We start from the raw sequence: 21,002 nt of genomic DNA, 5'->3' as shown, positions 1-21,002 counted from the left end.
GTGCTCTTTTTGAGAGCCGTGTCTTGTCAAGCCTGTTGCTCTGCTTCAGGGCCATTTTGATTAATCTGGCGCGCAGAGGATTTCACTTGTTCGGAGGTGTTTGAGTTTTGTCGGACGAGAAGGTTGCTTTGGTAACTGTGTGCCCCTGCAGTCCACAACCAATGGCTCTGTTCTGCTCCAAGTGCAGGAGTCCCACATCTGGGGTTCACTTCCAGCCGCTTTACTCCCTGAATTAAAATTTTTTGTGGCGTCATTTGTGTAAACTTTCAGACACAGTCAGTTGTTTCAGAAAAAGACAGGGCTGTATGGTGGGGAAATTCTGGGCAGCTTCTAGAGTAGGTTACGTGGTCAGCACAACATTGTGGGCTGAAGGGTCTGTAATGTGCAGTAAATTTCTATATTCTGTTGCTATCTTGAAGTATTTCTCAGGATAAAATCTGAATACCACAAATATTGGATTTTTGGATGGTGTGGTGGAGATGCGTCTCTACCAAAGGAGGTGTAAGGCTTCCTTCTGCTGGTCTGCAGGCCACCCTTGGGCAAGGTGTAGCTCCTGCTTCGATACCATCGACCCCTCCCCACCGCCCCCGCCCCGATCAGGGTCAGGTGAAGCCATGGGATCAGGTGGTGGATGAGCAGCCGGTGCAGATCACAAGTCCCGGTTATGCGACACCTGACGCCAGGTAGACAGTTTCTGAAGTGCATTGATAATAGGCTGGGGGTCACCCACCTTGTAAAGACACACACTGCCCAGAAGGCGGAAATGACAAACCACTTCTGTAGAAAACTTTACGGAGAACAATCAGGGTCATGGAAAGACCGTGACCACCCATAGCATACGACACAGCACATAATGATGATGGGTTTAGCAAAATATTTTAGTAGCTTCTGATTTAGAAACATTAATTGCAAAAATGTCAATTTTTAGTGCTTGTATTTCTGCTTGCGAATTGTTAAGTTCTGCATCAATGGGCGACTACTCCTATGTGACCTTTAATTTTATTTTTTCTGCAGACTTTTCCACAGCTTGTGCTCAGATGACACACCAGTGGTCCGCCAGGCAGCAGCATCAAAGTTGGGTGAATTTGCAAAGGTTGTGGAGCTGGAGTTTTTGAAAAGTGACATTATACCCCTCTTCACTTCCCTGGCTTCTGATGAGCAGGTATGTAGTTGTAGAGCAGACACTGGGGTGGCAGCGGGAAGTCGAATTGAAGTGGGTGGCCATTGGGATACCCTGGCTCTGTCAGCGGACCCAGAGAAGGTGCTCGATGAAGAACCGCCCCCTCCCCAACCCCATCTGTGTTGGTCCTCCGATGTCGAGGAGGCCACGGCAGGAGCTCCAGATACAGCGAATAGCCCCGAGAGGAAAGCACCGCTTCGCCTGCAAGAACTGTTTGCAGCCCTGAACGGAGGCAAATGGGCGAGTGTAGACCTTGTCTTGCTTTCGGGGAGAGCGACAAGGATGAATGAGTGGCGTGGAACCCTGAAGGGTGGGGTGGGTGAAGTGGGGTGTGATTAGTGGCAGAGGCCCCTTGCAGATAGCGGAGGATTGAGATTAGTCTAGGAGTCTATTGTGGCTGGTAGGGGCTACAGACACTGATGCGCTGGAAAGGCTTGTGGGGTGGGAATGCAGGTGACGTGGATGAAGGAAGCGTGGATTATAGTGAAGGAAGGTGATCTTATTCCCCATGGCTTGTCATGATTTATCTTGCTGAAGCTGCTGCTGTCACCTTGGCTTTATGTCACATGTGTATCAATTGCTTGTACAGAGGAGCCTCTGTATCCCACACGTCATGGCAGTGTGTGAAATAACGGAGAGCACTTGGCTCGTTCCGGTAACAGGCTGTCTGTCATTCCGCTCACTGGAGCAATTCCCCCCCACCCCACATTACCGCTTGCATTTTACTGTATGGATGAGCTGGAGGTGGGAAAGATTAGTACGGATGGTGTGTCCGTGGCAAAGAACTGAGTTGCATCCGGTTAATACGTCCATGTACTCAATATGCTACGCCTTGTTAATGCCACTTCCTGCTTGCAAAGTTTCTGTTGTGGTAGTCTGCACCATCTGTTCACCTTTGTAACCGGGGTTCACAACCCTCTTTTACGCCATCGACCCCCTACCATCAACCGAGGGGCCCCAGGTTGGGAGCCCCTGCTTTATAAAGTTCCTTTGTCCACCGCAGATGGAAGCAGTGCCTGTCAATCTATCGGCATGATTACACCATTCCAGTACTCCAGCTGGAGATGCTCCTCCAAGAAGGTGGTTATCTTGAGGCTTTTGCCTGAAGAGCGAACTGTTTAATCAGTGTGTGTCCTTTCATATTCCTCCAACCTAAAGTATCCCGGGCAAAAGGCTTGACGCAGTCTGCAGTATCCTCGTGTACTAAGGAGCCAGAGTTGTACAGAAATGGTACGCTGAAGGGGAGCTGGGATGGACACTTTGACCCTCACCTAGCTTCTGGTTAACGGTTGGACGTGTGCTCCTTGGTGTTGAGTAAGCTTCTCTTCTGGTTACTGTCCAGTGACTCCTGGAAATAAACCTTCACATCTGTAGCCAAGGAGATGTTCACACTTGCTCCAGGTTCAGACCCCACCAATGATGGCTAGCGTATCAAAACAAGGATGTAATGTTCACATTTTATAAGGCTTCACTTGGAATATTGAAGGTAGTTTTGGGCCCCTTATCTAACAAAGGGTTTGCCAAGACAGGAGTGGGTTCAACGGAGGGTCACGAAAGTGATTGAAAGGTCCAGGATTGAAAGGCTTGTCGTTCAAGGAGCATTCGATGGCTCTGTGCCTGTACTCATTTGAATTCAGAAGAATGAGGGGGAGGGATCTCATTGTAACCTGTCAAATACTAAAAGGCCTCTAGAGTGCATATGGGGAGGATGTTTTTTATGGTGGGACAGCCTAAGACCAGAGGAAGCAATCTCAGAGCAGAGGTTTGTCCATTTAGAATGGAGATGAGGAAGGATTTCCTTATCCAGAGAATCTGTGGAATTCATTGTCACAGAGGAGAAGTCATTGGGTATATTCAGGGCAGAGAGGTTGATAGATTCTTGATTAGTCAGGGCATGAGAAGTGACCTGGTTGAAGCGTGTAAGATGATAAGAGGTATTAATCGTGTGGATAGCCGGAGACTTTTTCCCAGGGCTGAAATGGCTAACATGAGGGGGCATAGTTTTAAGGTGCTTGAAAGTAGGTATAAGGGGGACGTCAGAGGTAAGTTTCTCACCTAGAGAGTGGTGGGTGTGTGGAATGCACTGACAACAAAGGTGGTAGAGATGGATACAGGGTTTTTTAAGAGACTCTTAGATAGGTACATGGAGCTTAGGAAAATAGAGGGCTATGCGGTAGGGAAATTCTAGGCAGTTTCTCGAGTAGGTTACTTGGTCTGCACAACTTTGGGGCTGGATAGCCTGTAAAGTGCTGTAGATTTCCGTGTTTCGATGAAGAGATATGGGGAGAAGGCAGGAGATTGGGCTGAAGGTGAAATGGATCAACCATGATGAAATGTCAGAGGAGACTCGATGTGCCAAATGGCCTAATTCAGCTCCTACATCCTACGGTGAAAAGTGACCACTTGGGTGATTAGCTTGGAGATTCACTCAGCAGAGAATGGTGCTTCAAGAGCAGGAGAAAGAAAATTGATTTATCAATAAATTTTTGCTCTGTCATGACATTTGCTAATATACTAATCCAAGGAATGCTTCCATCAAAGGTTGCATGTTGATACACTCCAAATTTCCATTCCAGTACTTGTATTCTGGGAAGATTCCAGCACACATTGCAAAGTAATGAAACCTGTTGCTACTTTCTAGGTGATCTGAACGGATATCATCTGGGAAACAATTGTTATATTGTCAGTATTTATTTTTATGATTTTTTTGATGAGATTAGTTCTTCCTAATGTTAACTTCAGGAAATTAATTTTGTTTTTTAATGAAGAACCAGCTCAAACCCGGTTTGAACATCTTTTTCACAGGATTCGGTGAGGCTGTTGGCAGTTGAGGCTTGTGTGAGCATAGCCCAGCTGCTGCCCCAGGAAGACCTGGAAGCGTTGGTGATGCCGACCCTCCGGCAGGCAGTGGACGATGAATCCTGGCGTGTTCGCTATGTGGTGGCAGACAAATTTTCTGAGGTACATGTTATTGCTAAAGCACAAAATGCATCTCTTTGGTATGATGATATGGTGCATTTATGTTTTAAAGCTAGTCTTTAAGTTTTCTGTTCCAGCTGGAATCCCTTCTGATTCTGTCAAAAGTCATGAAAACACGATTAGTTCCTCTAATATAGTTTTAAAAAATCATTAAATCAAGTACCTGCGTATTTTTAATATAATTGACTGACATGCCAAAAGGTGCTGAGATTTCTTTCCAGATTCATTTAATTAGCCTGTTTTTAAACATGGACCTGAAATAGAACAAAGTTGGTCTGAATTGAGCTCAGATCTTTTTCAGTGTATCTGAAGGATAATCCTGTGACAGGGGTTTAGAACAAACTTGTTGGCATAGTGCCAGGGATCTGGGGATTCAGCACGTGCACAGGTTGATGACACTGATATTTTTCACTTTTGACTGGAGGAAGTTAAGGGGAACTTCAGTTCTGTTTAAAAATGAGCCGAAAGGTTGAAAAGCTAGGATGATCCTCAGACACTTTGACACTCAGGAACTTGAAACTACTCACCCTTTCCACAGTCTCCTTGATTAGGACTGATGTGTGTTCCCTTGACTTCCCCTTCCTGACGTCCACAATCATTGGTTTTACTGTCATTGTGGTAAATTTTGTGATGTAGTGCATTAATTAATTAATTTAATTAAAATTTTGATGGACTGGACTTTGCTGGTTCCTTCCCACTGCTGACTTCACACAAACCAGGTATGGTGTAGGGAGGTGGTGATTCAACTTCACCCTCCTGTGGTCCACAATCAGTTCCTTGGTCTGACTGACAAAGTGCCAGATTGTTGCCACACCACTCAACCAGCTGATCTATCTCACTCCTCTTCGGCTCCTTGTCACCATCTGAAATTCTGCCAACAATAGTTGTGTCATCGGCAGATTTATAGCCCTGAAGAGCAGTCTCAGCCTAAAAGATCGACTGTTTATTTCATTTCCATAGATGCTGCCTGGCCTGCTGAGTTCCTCCAGTATTTTGTGCTGGGTTTCCAGCATCTGCAGAATCTCCTGTGTGTTTATAGTTTTTGAACCAGATGGTCTTTGTTCTCAGTATAAAACTTGTTGCCTCAGGCTTCCTCCTGGTGCTCCGGTTTCCTCGCACAGTCCAAAAGCATTCCGGTTAGTAGGTTAAAGGGTCATTGTAGATTGTTGCACAAGTTGGTGGCTTACTGGCGGTGCAGTTTGAAGGGCCGGAACAGCTTGTTGTGTTCTGTGTCTCCAATTAAATCTATGCCCTTTAGTCTTAGACTTTCCCAGCCTGGGAAAACACTCGGATCAACTGAAATCTCTGTGCTTTTCTCACCACACTGTAATACAAGTCCTCAAAATAAAGGCACATTGCCTACACAGGTTAATTGCAAACATTAACAATCAGGTTAACATTATTTAACAATTAAGAAGCATTATTTAATGATTAAATAACATTATTTAGTTGTTTTTTTTGACCTGAGAAATTAGCTGATTACAATTGCTCACGTTGTTGTCTGTGTACCATACTTTCGGATTCAGAGCCATCAACAACAATATTTTCTCAACTTTGCCTTTCTTTAAAAATTTAAAATTTCGTCTCTTTAGGCCAGGAAAATCCGGTCCCACCCCAAAGCATTGAGATTAAATCTTTCTGTTCTGTATGAGTGTAAAATCTGTACTGAAGCAGCTGGTTTATCTGAGGATATTTTATCAAGGATAGATCATTACAGCTGTTTTACCTGGGTAACACTAAAGAATGCTGCTTCTAAATGGACACCATTTATCTGACCATTCCCTTTTTCTCCCCACTCATTTATTTCTTTACCAGAGCATGGGGTATCCACTCATTGATAAACATCTGAACACAATGGCAACATTTCTCTGGGTTTCTTTCCTCTTACCCCATGGCTTCACGTGACCCTGATTGCAGGTGGGGGGGTGGGGTTGGCTAAGCAGGTGCTACACCTTGCCCAAGGGTGACCTGCAGGCTAGCGGAGGGAAGGAACGCCTTACATGTCTCTTGGTAGAGATGTACTTCCACCCCGCCACCCATGATAAAATTACATAATTAAAAACTGTAAACCTGATCGAAAATTAAAGCAAATTACAGATGGACCAGTGTTCAAAAGCACACAGAAAACACAGCCATTTTGTCATCTTAGGATTGTTACCCTTGGAACAGGCAAAGACGTTATATTGTCTGTCTTTATACGATAACTAACCCGTGTTCAAAAATAAGCTCCATATAAGGTAACACACACAAAAATGCTGGAGGAACTCAGCAGGTCAGGCTGCATCTATGGAAGTGAATAAACAGTCGACGTTTTGGGCCAAGACCTTTCATCAGGACTGGAAAGGAAGGGGAAATATGCCAGAACAAGATAAAGGTTGCCAGAGCACTTGTGAAATTGGCACCAACCTATTATTGGAAAACAATTGCATTAGAACGGTACGGAGTTTATTGTATTTATAACGTTCTGCTATCATTGCTAATGACAGACCATCACAAAAGGCACTTTCTATGCTCAAGATCACGTATAAACTAATCTTGCAATGAAGTCTGTAGCTAAAGTATAGTTCAGATTTTTAATTTTGAAGTTCATATTTTCAGAGTACATACATGTCACCACATAAAACCCTGAGATTCATTTTCCTGTGGGCATACTCAGCAATTTCTATAGAATAGTAACTGTAAACAGGATCAATAAAAGATAAAGTACAAATGCAAATATAAATAAATAGCAATAAATAACAAGAGTATGAAATAACAAGATAAAGAGTAATTAAAGTAAGATCATTGCTCGTGGGAACATCTCAATTGATTAAGTGTACTGATCCCCTGTAGTTCAAGATCCTTATGGTTGAGGGGTAATAACTGTTCTTGAACCTGGTGGTGTGGGCTGAGGCTCCTGCAGCTTCTACCTGATAGTTGAGGGGTAATAGCTGTTCTCGAGCCTGGAGGTGTGGGTCCTGAGGCTCCTGTACCTTCTACCTGATGATTGAGGGGTAGTAACTGTTCTTGAACCTGGTGGTGAGGGTCCTGAGGCTCCTGCACCTTCTACCTGATGGCAGCAGCGACACGAGCGTGGAAAAGAAAGATGGTGTTGTCTTTGTGATTCCTCTGTTCACGTGTTAATGCACAGATTGCTGCTATTGAAACCCGCTCTATCTTTGTTACTCATTTGGTTTCTCTTGCCTTTAAAGCTTCAGAAAACCGTGGGTCCTGAAATTGTGGAAAATGATCTGGTTCCTGCTTTCCAAAACCTGTTGAAAGATTGTGAGGCTGAAGTGCGAGCAGCTGGGGCCAACAAAGTTAAAGGTTGGTTGGGAATTCTCATTCTTGTCTTTTCCATCCCGTTTAAGATGTTGTTGGTGAAGCACAGTGACAACTTTCTGGCAGCAGAAACAACTATCAATTACTTCATTAATAGACTCTTGTTCTGGGCAATGACACTGCAATCTGTGCCTGTAACTTTCCTAGTGGAGACGAGGCCTTTGATCCAGCTGTACAACCTGGCATTTTGCAGTGCAGTCCTGAACATTATTTGCTTACTTTTCTTGTCTGCACAATTTGTCTTTTTTTCCTGCGCATTGTGTGATTGATGGTTTTCTGTTTTTAATGGGTTCTGTTGGGTTCCTTTGCTTTGTGGCTGCCTGTAAGGAGACAAATGTCAAGGTTGTGTATAGTACGCATGGTGGTTGCACATTTTGTCCGACGATGACAGGAAACCTGTGCGGGAGAGTTTTTAAAATGGAAAAGCCTTTGCACTGTGGCAGTTCCACTCTCTTGGCCTCAGAAGTCCGGGTCCAGTGGTATGAACAAGCGCCAGAAGAAACAGGGGTCTTCTTGTTTGCAGTGGATGACCAGGACGCTTTCTGTGTCTTTTCATGCCCCTCGCTCTCCACAGCGCGATGCAGAGCCACCTTCCTGGCCGTTGGGCTTTACTGTAGATCGCACCCGCCCAGTCCGCTGAGGCTGACTTTGCGTGCTAGGACTGGCTTGTCCGAATCTCACTGGAGTATGAGACTGCTGTCACGTGCAAATGGCTGCTTGCAGCCACAGGGGAGAGATGAGTGTCCGGTGGCGAGCAAAGGTGAGTGAGCTGCCCCGGAATGGACACGACAAGCCCCTTCACCAGAGGTGCGACCCCTTCCCTGGACACCCCTGAACTTTGAACTCCTGTGAAAGATCTAAACAAGGTTGAAAGAATGCAGAGAAAATTTACAAGGATGTTTCCTGGTCTGGAGGACCTGACTTAGAAGGAAAGATTGAATAGGTTAGGACTGTATTCTTCAGAATGCAGAAGACTGAGAGGAGATTTGATGGAGGTACAATATTATGGGGGGGGTATGGATGGGATAAATGCAAGCAGGTTTTTTCCACTGTGGTTGGGTTGGACTACAACCAGAGGTCATGGGTTAAGAGTGAAAGGTGACAGGTTTAAGGGGAACATGAGGGGAAACTTCTTCACACAGAGGGTCATGAGAGTGGAACGAGCTGCCAGCACAAGTGGTCCATGCAGTTTTGATTTCAATATTTAAGAGAAGTTTGAATAGGTACATGGATAGTAGGGATATGGGGGTGGTGGTGGTGTTATGGTCCTGGTGTAAGCAGATGGGAGTAGACAGTTTGAATTGTTCAGAATGGACGAGAGGGGCCAAAGGGCCTTTTCTGCGCTGTGCTTTTCGATGACTCTATTTAATGTGGTACCACATATCCAGGTGACACTTCTCCAAGTGAGAACAGCATGCCAGCATGCCTCCCCTTTGGCATCCTGATCTGATCCCAGAACTGGATGACAGCAAATGGAAAGGAATTGTGTGCCACTTGACTTCATGTTTCGATGGTGGCTGCTCCTTACAAATTGCACTTCATTGCTTGTGCAGAGTCTTGAAAGGTTGTGAGATTGTGAAAAAGAGTGAGTGGTGTTCTTTACGTTTGTACCACTGACTGCCTAACCCGAGGCCCTCCGTTGGTCAGGGTCCACCATGGATGTTACGTGCAGCTGTCTACGTGATACGTAAGCCAGGGCAGTATGATATGGAGAGTAAGCTGTTGCCCATGTAGCAGGCTCCCCCTCTCCACGCATCTGATGAGTCCAAAGGATCGGCAGAGACCGATACAGTTTGGTACCAGTGGCGTCGCAGGAGTTGACAGCGTTGAACTCAACGTAGGACTGCCTCGGAGAATCCGGCTCCGGATTTTTCCCTCGGGGTTTACTCCAGGGAGAACGTACAGATGTGCCAGAATTGAACCTGTGCTGTCTGACTCTTGATGTTTACACTGTAGGTGCTGGCCTTGCTTTTCCTTGTGCGACTTAAATAGTGCTTCAGAATGTATGTTTTCTCTTGCCACTATCTTGTGAGAAGATACAAATATTAAGGCAGATGCTTTTCAGCAATTGCTTAATCTGTTAAACTTTATTGATTTATCATTGTGGTGAGAGTGTGGAACGAGTTGCCAGCGCAAGTGGTGCGTGCAAGCTCGATTTCAACAGTTAAGAGAAGTTTGGATGGGTACACAGATGGTAGTGGTATTGAGGGCTATGGTCCAGATGCAGGTTGATGGGAGTAGGCAATTTAAATGGATCGGCACAGAATAGATGGGCTGAAGGGCCTATTTCTGTGCTGTACTTTTCTCTGACTCCATTGGTTTGTTTGAGAATAACTCTCTAACATGCAGTACTCTATCTTGCAGATTTCTGTGAAAACTTGCCAGTAGATTGCAGGGAGACTGTCATAATATGTCACATCTTGCCGTATGTTAAGGTAATATGCCTTCTCAAATTCTTGGCTGGTTATACAGTCTATCTAAAATTAATGTAGCAACTCATCTCATTCACTTCAGGAAAAAGTCCCTCAGTATTTTGGGTGGGTCTGAAACGAGGATTCAGGCACCATTTATCAGTGTGAACTGCTTGTAACTGGAAAAGCTCAGTGTCCAAGCACGAGTCACATCTTGCCCCCTCTCCCGTCCCCTCTCCCGCCCCATCCCCCTCTCCCGCCCCATCCCCCTCTCCCACTCCCTCCCCATCCCCCTCTCCTGCTCCCTCCCCCTCTCCCAAAGGGCTGAGTTCTGCCGAAGGGTTTTGGACAGAAATGTCGACTGTCCGTTTCTCCATAGGTGCTGCCTGGCCTGCTGAGTTCCTCTAGCATTTTGTGCGTATTGACTGAGATACCTGTCTGGGTTTTCATTTGATCATTTTTTGTGTTTCTTTTCCAGGAACTTGTGTCTGACACCAATCAACACGTGAAGTCAGCTCTGGCCTCTGTTATTATGGGCTTGTCCACCATCCTGGGCAAGGACAGCACTGTTGAGCACCTGCTTCCCCTGGTCTTAGCTCAGCTCAAAGATAAGGTAATTTTATCATGAAGTACAAACTTTAACATACCCCTTGCGTGACTGGTGGCCATCGTGGATAATATTTGATTAGCCTACCGAAATCAGGCAAACACCAATGGAGAGCTTTCTTCTGTGTGCTGTTTGGAAGCTGTTGTCAAGTCCAGAGTGCTGAGGAAAGGTCGCTTATTGTTCATTAGGCGATCAAAAAGTTGGTTGTCGTCTCTGGAACTTGTACATCTGCTGAAGGTGACGAGCAGTCCATGCTCCACCACGAGATACAGGTATCTGGATAAGTGTGCCAGAATGGGACGTGTTGCAACACAGACTGATGTGTCTAGGCTTTTACTCTCACTGATATCGATTCCTGGAAGGGGACAGCAGTTGGCCCATGTTCATCTGCTTTCTTTCCTGTTGACAAACATTGTAACTGCCGTTTGCTTGAAGCTGTGCGGTGATGTCCAGCATTCTAAAGTGGATAATCACAGATTCTGCAGATGCTGGCAATCCACAGCCACACGCGTGCACACACACATACACACACACACAATGCTGGAGGAACTCAGCAGGTCAGGCAGCATCTATGGAGGGGAATGAACCCTTGGGCTGACACCCTTCGTCAGGACTGGAAAGGAAGGGGGAAGGCACCAGAATAAGAAGGTTGGGAGGATGGGGGGAGTACAAGCTGGTAGGTGATAGGTAGACCAGGTGATGGGAAAGGTTGGTGTGTAGGGGAGGGGAGTTGAAGGCAGGTGATGGGTGGGAAAGGTGAAGGGCTGGAGAGGATAGATAGTAGGGGAATTAAGGGTTATGGGGAAAAGGCAGGTAGATGAAGCTGAGTTTATGGACAGGTCAGCCATGATCTTACTGAATGGCGGGGCAGGCTTGATGGGCCGGATGGCCTACTCCTGCTCCGATTTCTTATGTTTTTATGAATCATGAATGGAATAACAACTGTTTCTTCCACCGGAGTCTCTCGAACTGTTCTTTTAGTTTGAGAGCTTCAGATAAGAGCAAATGTGCAGTGCGTTCTTTAGAAGCAGTGATGTGAGCTGGTTTGTAATCTGAGTGCATATTGGATTAAAGATGAATCGGTTAATGGTGTGATGGAGCTGTTATTTCTCCATCCATCAAGTTCCTTGTTTATTTTGGCGTGAACTTAAACAAAACTGTTGCATGTGCAAATTCTGGATTTTTTAATTTATATGGAAATTTGCATTCTTTCATTATTTTTACAGAATTAAGATTATTTTTAAAAATGTAAAAAAAATCTCTCCCCTCTCCTCTCCTTCCTCAATTCCCCACTCTGAGCTTTTACTTCTCACCTGTCTATTACTTCTCCCTGGGTCCCCACCTCCTTCCATCTCTCCTGTGGTCCACTCTCTTCTCCTCTCCTCTCTCAGATTCTTTCTTCTCCAGCCATTGACCTTTCCCACCCACCTGTCTTCACCTAACACCTTCCAGCTGGCCTCCTTCCCCTCTCCTCACCTTTATATCCTAGCATCTTCTGCCTCCCTTTACAGTCCCGATAAAAGGCCTCGGCCTGAAACACTGACTGTTTACTCATTCCCATAGATGCTGCCTGAGCTGCTGAGTTCCTCCAGCGTTTTGGGTGAATTGCTCTGGATTTCCAATGTCTGCAGACTTGATTCCCTTCATGTGCTACACCCGAAAAGATTCCCCAAATGTCAGAAATGCCTCGATTTTCCAGGCACAGCTGACAGATTCAAAGTGTACATCTTCAAATTGGCAGCTGTTAATTCAAGCCTTGAATTATTTGTTAGTTTGAAATGAAATCAAGAAAAAAGCCTGCCGAATCATGATTTGAACTGTTGGATAATTTAATAGTAATTAGTATCTTGCATCTATTTATGCCAAAGGTGCAGAAAGATTTCTCCAACGCAGAAATTCAAGTGTTTTTCTTTTGTGAAATGCAGCTTTTCACAAAATGACCGTTGTTTCCTCCCATGGCCCTCCCGAGGAGCTCGCCTGCACTCAGGGAGAGTGAACGGACAATAAATTAAGACTCAGGAACGGAATTAGGCCACTCAGCCCATCGTGTCTGCTTAGCCATTCCATCATGGCTAGCTTATTACCCTCTCGGCCCCATTCTCCTGCCTTCTCCCCCGTAACCTTTAACACCCTGACTAATCAAGAACCTGTCACCCTCCACGTTAAGTATACCCAATGACTCGTCCTCCACAGCCTTCAGCGTTGATGGATTCCACAGATCCACCGCCCTTTCCTGAAGAAATTTCCTCTCAGCTCTGTTCTAAATGGACGTCCCTCTATTCTGAGGCTGTGCCCTCTGGTCACAGGAAACCTCCTCTCTGTTCTAGGCCTCTTAATATTCCATAAGTTTCAATGAGATTCACCCCTCTTCCTTCCCGTCTGAACTCCATCGAGGACAGAGCCGGAGCCGTCAAGCACTCCTCCTGTATGTTTCATTCCCAGGATCATTCTCGTGAACCCTCTCTAATATCAGCACATCTTAGATAAAGGGCCCAAAGCTGCTCACTATACCCCCAACTGCGTTCTGACCAATGCCTTATAAAGCTTCAGCATTACCCTTATATCTTTTCTAGTCCTCTCAAAATGAATGCCAACATTCCATTTTCTTTCCGTACCACCAACTCAGCCTGCAAGATAACGTTTAGGGAACCCTGCACGAGGTCTCCCAATTGCCTTTGCACGTCTGATTTCTGAATTTTCTGCCCATTTGGAAAATAGTACACGTCTTTACTCCTTCTACCAAAGTGCATGGCCATACGTTTCTGGTAGTAGGCACCCTTCGATCCCGGGGATGATGGGTTTGTGCCTCTGGTGGACTGTGTCCTCTCCTGGGCAGGAAGGTTTGAAGGACCGGCTCTTCCCATGCAGTAGGCTCCCCCTCTCCACATCACTCATGTTGTTGAAGGGAAGGGCAAGCGCCAATACAGCTCGGCACCAGTGTCATCGCAGAGGTTGCCGGAGTGAAGCTGTAAACAACATCAAACTGCCTTAGGGGTTTACCCCCAAAGCCTTTCCCATGGGTGGGCATGACTGCAAGGCAGTGGAGGTTTAAAATCAGGGTTTTCCCTCTCCTAAGCGGGCTGCCGCCCAAGGCTGAGGAATCCTACCTACCAGAAACACTTTCGGTCAGTGCAGTATATTCCAACTGCCACTGCCTTGCTATTCTCCCAATCTATCAAGTCCTTCTACAGACTCTCTGCCCCTCCACCTATCTTGGTATCATCCACAAATGTGACCACCAAGCCATCAATTCCGTTGTCCAGATCATTGACATCTGCTTGAAAAGAAACGGTCACAATACCAACCCCTGTGGAACACTAATGGTCACCTGCAGTCAACCAGAAAAGGCCCCTTTCATTTGCAACTCTTTGCTTCCCGTCAGTCAGGCAATCTTCTATCTTTACTAGGATATCTTCTGTAATACCATGGGCTCTTAACTTGTTAAGGAGTCTCATGTGCGGCATCTTGTCAAACTCCAAGTAAACAGCATCCACTGACCCTCCCTTGTCTATCCTGCCTGTAATTTCCCCTTAAGGAAACCATGCACCTCCAAGTACTGGGAGCCTCGTCCTTAATAATGGACTCCCAACATTTTCCCAACCACTGAAGTCAGGCTGAAAGGCCTATAGTTTCATGTCTTTTGCCTCCCTCCCTTCAGAGTGAAGTGACATTTGGAAATTTCCAGTCCTCTGGAACCATTCCAGATTCTAATGACTCTTGAAAGATTATTACTAATGCCTCCCCAATCTCTACAGCTGCCTCTTTCAGAACCCTGCGGTGTAGCCCATCTAGTCCAGGTGACTTGACTACCTTCAAAACTTTCAGCTTCCCAAGCACCTTCTCCTTAATAAAAGCAACTGCACTCACTTCTGCTAACTGACTCTCGAATTTCTGGCATACTGCTCGTGTGACCATAACTTGGACCATAATGTATAGTACTGTGCAAAAGTCTTAGGCTGGTGTATATAGCTAGGGTGTCTGAGTTTTGCACGGTCCTGTAGTAATTCTTATATATTGCACTGTGCTGCTGCTGCCGCAAAAAAAAATCAAATTTCTTGACATCTGTGAGTGATGATAAACCTCACAGATGTCTGATATGGGTCTCTGATGTGGACTGAGAGTGGGAAGGGGGCAGGGAGAGGGGAGTTGTGTCCCTGTCCCCCTCTTTTGGTGAATGTCGGTGATAGCGTAGGATGATATCCTGGTTCTGCATTTGTGTTTATGGACTGTGGACTTTTTCAGATTTAGGGTTTTTATATTCTGTTTTCTTCATCGCCTTATTCTTTTCGTTTTGTTGTGTGAGGGGAGGGTGTTTGGGGGTAAAATACTCTGTTAGTTTTTTGTGCGTGGGATGGATTGGGGGGGGTCGATGTTGCTATTCCGTTTTGTGTGTGGAGGGAGGGGTAGTTTTGGGGATCAGATGATCAGGATGCCATTATTTTTTGTACCAGGGCTGGGGAGGTGTAGGTTTCATGCTTCTCTCTGAGTGACTTTCATCTTCTTTCTTTGCTTGGTGGCTATCTGGAGAAGACAAATTTCAGGGTTGTATTTGGATACGTGCTTTGATCATAAACAAACCTTTGACTCTTTGGTTGGGAAAAGGGGGAAGGGAGCGGGAAGCACCAGAGAGACATTCTGTAATGACCAATAGACCAATTGTTTGGAATCAAATGCCCTTGCTTGTGTTCTCAGGGCTGAGTGTGTCTGCACTCGCACCACCCCCTCCTGCCCCTGGCAGTCCACCTCAGCCACCTCTCTCATACCCCTCCCGTGGGTGCTCCACTCTCACCATTCCCAACATCCTGTGCTCCCGCCAGATTTACAAACTTGCTCTCCACTGCACGTTGGCAAGTACAGTTCTGTGCAGAAGTCATTGGCACCCTGGCTAGATGTGCATGTGCCTAAGTACTGTAAGTGTGAAAGTGGCATTCATATTTCTTTTCTGGGATTAATATTTCATAAATGTCCAAGATGATACTTTGAAAGCAGAGAGTCTGGGGAGCGCCAGTGTGTTTGTCAGACAGCGTTCGCAGTATGAATGTTTTTCACCTTTGCTGTACTCAGAAAATTGCCTTTCCTTCCTAGTGCCCTGAGGTCCGTTTGAACATTATCTCCAATCTGGACTGCGTGAATGAAGTTGTTGGAATTCACCAGTTATCACAGTCTCTCCTGCCAGCCATTGTAGAATTAGCAGAAGATGCCAAATGGAGAGTGCGCCTTGCGATAATCGAGTACATGCCTCTGCTTGCAGGGCTGCTGGTGGGTGGTTTATTCTAAAATGTTTTTATAGTCTATTAGCAATGCTTCCATATGGATGATTTGCAGAATGGAAATGATTGCCCATATCAAATTGATACTTTAGTTTAAAGACGGAAATAACTTTGAACATCTTCTTTCCTTTTGCACCAGAAGCAAATGTGCGATAGTAACAATTATACTTGTAGCCCACTGACATGGGTAGTCTTACTTTAGACTCGGGGCTCCCAACCTTTTTTTTAATTGACCATTAACCAAGCAGGGGTGGAAACCCCTGGTTTAGACCATCAGGTTTAGACCCCTGTTTAAGGACTGCGGACTTTGTCAGACTTAGGGATTTTATATTCTGTTTTGATATTGCCTGTTTCTTTTCATTTTGTTGTGCGAGGGGAGGGTGTTTGGGGGTAAAATGTTCTGTTGGTTTTTGTGTGGGGGGTGGGCTGGGGTTGTTGCTGTTCCATTTTCTGTGTGGAGGGAGGGGTGGTTGGGGGGGGCGCTGATGATCAGGATGCTATTCAATGACTTTCATGTTTTTTCTTTGTTTCATGGCTATCTGGGGAAGACAAATCTCAGAGTTGTACATGATAATAAGTGAACGTTTGGCCTGCACATCAAACAGACACAAACAGAAAGGGCAATAAACTCCATACAATCAGATGAGGGGGTGACAACGGTTGTCGCAGAGGAAATAAACAATATCTTTTTGAGATTTTACCAAGATCTGTACAGCTCAGAATATTCAGATTCAGCTCCACAAATACAAAAGGAATTTCTCGACTTGTTACAATTTATACCCCGAGATGAAACGTCCTTGACCTCACTGGAGTTTAACTTAGAGGCTAAAGAATTGTCTGCAGCTATAACTAACATGAAGGGAGGGAAAACTCCTGGGCCCAATGGAAATTCCGATTGAAATATATAAAATCTTTAAGACTAAACTAATACCACCTCTGCTTGATATGTATCAGGAGTCATTTGACAATGGATCCCTTCCCTCCTCTCTTAAAATGGCAGCAATCACACTACTGTTAAAACCGGGAAAACCACCATCCCTTTGTGGATCTTATAGGTCAATCTCACATCTGAACAATGATCTCAAAATTCTCTGTAAGGTATTAGCTAGGAGGCTGGAGCCACTCTTGCCAAAAATGGTCCACCCTGACCAAAATGGATTTGTAAGGGAAGGCAGGGCTTCCGCAACATTCGAAGAGTGCTTAATATACTTTATGAAAAATCTGGAAGCTCTGATAGTGCTATTCTGTCATTGGATGCCAAGAAAGCCTTCGACAGAGTGGAGTGGAATAGGGGGAAAATTTCTAAGATACAGCTTCTGTATTCTAACCCACAGGCTGAAGTTTCAACTAACGAGCTTTTTTCGGCATCTTTTAAACTCCAACGGGGAACAAGACAGGGATCTCCCCTCCTGTTTATCCTGGCCATTGCTCCACTTGCTATGGCAATTTGAAAACAGGCTAACATAGCAGGAATAACTATAGGAGATGTAGAACATCGCATAGCCCTGTACATGGATGACGTAATTTTGTCAGAACAGGGTTTACCTATTTGGGTGTTAAAATTACTCCTACTATTGGTAAAATTATCCCAACTAATTATAAACCTCTCACAGACTCAGTTACTCAACTTACAAACAGATGGACGAAATTGCTCATAAATTTGATTGGACGCATAAACGTTCTAAAAATGTCAATTTTACTGAAGTTCCTGTACCTTTTCCAATCTATCCCACTTTCTCCTCCATCATCTTTCTTTTATTTATTTTTTTTTAATTTTATTTTTATTTGGATAAGGAATTCACAAATATCATGTACTTTTTTCACACATATAACCTTTTCCATTTTTTATATGTATAAAACTACAATTATTTATACATTCTTAAGTACACATTGAGATGATATAAAAGGAAAATAAACATTTAAATAGATAATTATGTACTGTGGTAAATCTAACCAATTAGGCTAAGTAATGGAATTAGTTGTTAAGAAAAATGGTAATAATAGTTTCCATATAACCCTTCTGGACCATTTCCACTGGTCCAAAATGTTGTATATAAGCCTAAGTATCAACCATTGCAGGTGTTTATATCCTAATTTGTTCATGCTTGCTCCTGCCCGCAGACATAATTATCCAATCCCTATGTACTTATTTACTCTTTCTTTTATTTATTAAAGAAATGTTTTTCTAATTTCATCTGGAATAATAGATGTCCAAGGCTCAGGCTTTCCCTGTTATATCTGCCGTATGATAGAGGTGGCTTACAGCTACCAAATCTTATATGGTATTTCTGGGCGGCCCAAATTCGAGCAGGAATGTTTTATTTTGTTAAGGATCACTCCCCTCCTTGGGTCTCAATGGAATCCCAGTTGATCAATATCCCTCTAGAACTATATATGTATTCAGCAAATAAGAAAAACCTGGTCACACAATCTAAAATCCCTTTCTTAAAAAATACAACAATGATTTGGCACGATGCTCTTGCGTAAATAGCAGAGACATCACAGTTATCCCAGTTTACTCCTATCTTTGGTAATGATAGCTCCAGCCCGGCAGAGCGGATCCTAGTTTTAAAACTTGGTCGCCCCGAGGCATAGCTAAGGTGTCTGATCTTTATAATGGCAATTCATTTATGTCTTTTGAAGAACTCAAGGCCACATATGGAATTCCAACAAAACACTTTTTTAAATGCCTTTAGTTGCAAAGTTTTATTATGTCCAGGCAAAGTTACAGTTTGAAGCTCCCTCCTTTATTTACCCTAGAAGACATCACTCTGAAATTATCTGAAGCTAGGGGACAAGTGTCTGAATTATACATGTAAGGGTTTCTTCTTTTATGTTACTTGCTAAGGCTAATAAAATGGCTTCTCTGTACTATTAACTGCTGAGGCAGTGGTTCTCTGGAGCAGCTTGTTTGGGTTATAATTACTGATACAGGAATTGTATTCATTTGCTAACCAATTGGGATAGATGGTATTCTTTCTTGTGTGTCTGTAAGCTATTCTTTTTCGTGGGCTTTGGGCAGAAGGCGTGATGGGGACAGAGAGAGGAGACGCGAGGAGAGAGATGCTGTAAGCTGGGCAACGGCACGGACCCCGAGCGGGAGTCCGCAGCCCAGGGTCTTCAGCGAGGATAGGAGGCGAGGACAGACTCGTGTGGAGTGTTTGGTGGATCACCGAGGGTGGTCCCATTCGTGAGTTGGCGGAGTTCAGAGGACATTGATTGGAGGAAGGGAGACCCGGTTCTGTAAGAGCTCCAACGAGTGTGCACCGAACTGATAGTTACTGACTTGGCACCTTTATTCTATTTGTTTCTACTAACCCATCACCAAGAAATACTTATAAAGTGTAATCATTTAATGGCATATGGCGTACTGTCTGTTAATTGGCGGTGTGGGGTACATCACACAGCATCCACACAGACCTGATCTCCCCGTTTGGCGGGGCTGAAGGCTGCTCCCCCTAGACGAAAGCGAGCTGAGCGAGTCTAGGCTTACCAGGGGGCTACATACAAATTGTTTGCAAGTAAATGCAAAGAGTCATCAAACAACATGCTACAAGCATGGAGAACTGATTTGCATGAGAACCTGTCAGAAAAAGAGTGGTCAGAAGCTTGTTCCTTCGTTCAAACCCAGTCAGTGAACACTCATTCTAAGCGGATAACCAGACAGTACATTACTCCAGTCAGGTTTCGTCACTTTAACCCCAACATTCCAGAAACATGCTTTAAATGTAATCACTAAAAGGGGTCTCTGTTCCATTGTATGTGCGAGTGCCCCCAGATAATCTGCTTCTGGAAGAAGGTGCTGGATTTGATTAGTCAGATTATTGGAAAAAAGGTGCTCCTTGATCCTAAATTATGTATTCTGAACATTCATCCAAAGGACTTTGTAACCTCCAAAAATGCAAGGTCTCTGCTTAATATTTGTTTTTTGAAAGCCAGACGTTGCATAGCCTATTCATGGAAGAAACCCACAACCAGTGGACTTTCACAATGGCTGAAAGGAGTGACTTTGTATCTTGCTCTAGAAAAGATCAACTACATCACAGAAAAACAAACTTGGCAAATGTCGGGAAATTTGGGATATTTTCCACAAGTTTCTGGAGAACAATATTTGGGATGATGAAAGTAACAAATTGAACTGACAGCTTGGTTTTAATGGCCGGGTGTTTGCTTTTTTTGTGCGTTGTTTTTCCTTTTATTTCTAATGTATTTTATTTTTCCCTTTTTCTTTAACCTTGTTGCACTTTCAAACCTATGGATGATCGAATGTGTTTATTTTTCATTCTGTAAAAGCAATAAAGAGATGTTTGAAAACAAATAAGTGAACCTTTGAATCTTTGATTGGGAAAAGGGGAAGGGAGAGGGAAGCACCAGACAGATATTCTGTAATGATCAATAAACCAATTGTTTGGAAGCAAATGACCTTGAGAGCAGAATTAGTCCATTCAGCCCATTGAGTCTGCTCCAACATTCCACCATGGCTGATTTGTGATCCCTCTCAACCCTATTCTCCTGCCTTCTCCACATATCCTTTCACACCCTGATTAATGAAGAGCCTGTCAGCCTCCATTTTAATTATACCCAATATCTTGGCCTCCACGGTTGTTCATGGAAATCAATTCCACAGATTCACCACCCTCTGGCTGAAGAAATCACTCCTCATCTCTGTTTCTGCCAGGTGCTCCGATTTCCTCCTCCATCCCAAAGACGTGCTGGTTGTAAACTGGTTGTTGTAGATTCCTCCTCTGTGTCAGTAACTAGCAGGAGTAGTGAGGTAGTGTTCATGGGTACGGTGTCCACTCAAAAATCGTATGGCAAAGGGGAGGAAGCTGTTCCTGAATCAGTGAGTGTGTCTTCAGACAAATTGTCCCTCCTTTCTGGTAGTAGCAATGAGAAGAGGCTGGTGGGGCCCTTAATGATGGACAGTGTCTTTTTGAGGCACCGCTCCTTGAAGATGTCCTGGATAATATGGAGGCTGGAGCACACGATGGAGCTGACTAATTTTATAACTCTCTGTAGCTTACTTAAGCTCTCCTGTATCATACCGGATTTAGTATGTATTTGGTTTTAAGGAAGCAAATCGCTCTCAGTTTCGGTGTGCAAACACAAAGTAGATTTTCTTCAGTAAGGCCTTTGACAAGGTCCGGCATGGGAGGTTAGTTAGGAAAATTCAATCGCTAGGTATACATGGAGAAGTGGTAAATTGGATTAGACATTGGCTCAATGGAAGAAGC

The 21,002-nt window shown here is 44.5% G+C and overlaps 1 protein-coding gene across 1 annotated transcript in view; it reads left to right on the top strand.

Annotated features, from left to right (window-relative positions):
- Positions 1-21,002, top strand: part of LOC140203687 (serine/threonine-protein phosphatase 2A 65 kDa regulatory subunit A beta isoform-like) — a 54,832-nt gene that overhangs the window by 13,623 nt on the left and 20,207 nt on the right. The window contains exons 9-14 of the mRNA XM_072269733.1: positions 1,015-1,162; positions 3,986-4,141; positions 7,351-7,465; positions 9,845-9,915; positions 10,370-10,504; positions 15,584-15,757. Coding sequence (XP_072125834.1) covers positions 1,015-1,162; positions 3,986-4,141; positions 7,351-7,465; positions 9,845-9,915; positions 10,370-10,504; positions 15,584-15,757 — 799 coding nt within the window. The remainder of the gene's footprint in view (positions 1-1,014; positions 1,163-3,985; positions 4,142-7,350; positions 7,466-9,844; positions 9,916-10,369; positions 10,505-15,583; positions 15,758-21,002) is intronic.

The sequence above is a fragment of the Mobula birostris genome, chromosome 10 (assembly GCF_030028105.1).
Source record: "Mobula birostris isolate sMobBir1 chromosome 10, sMobBir1.hap1, whole genome shotgun sequence".
In the NCBI taxonomy this organism is placed as follows: Eukaryota; Metazoa; Chordata; class Chondrichthyes; order Myliobatiformes; family Myliobatidae; genus Mobula; species Mobula birostris.
This window is presented reverse-complemented; position numbering and strand designations above follow the sequence as displayed.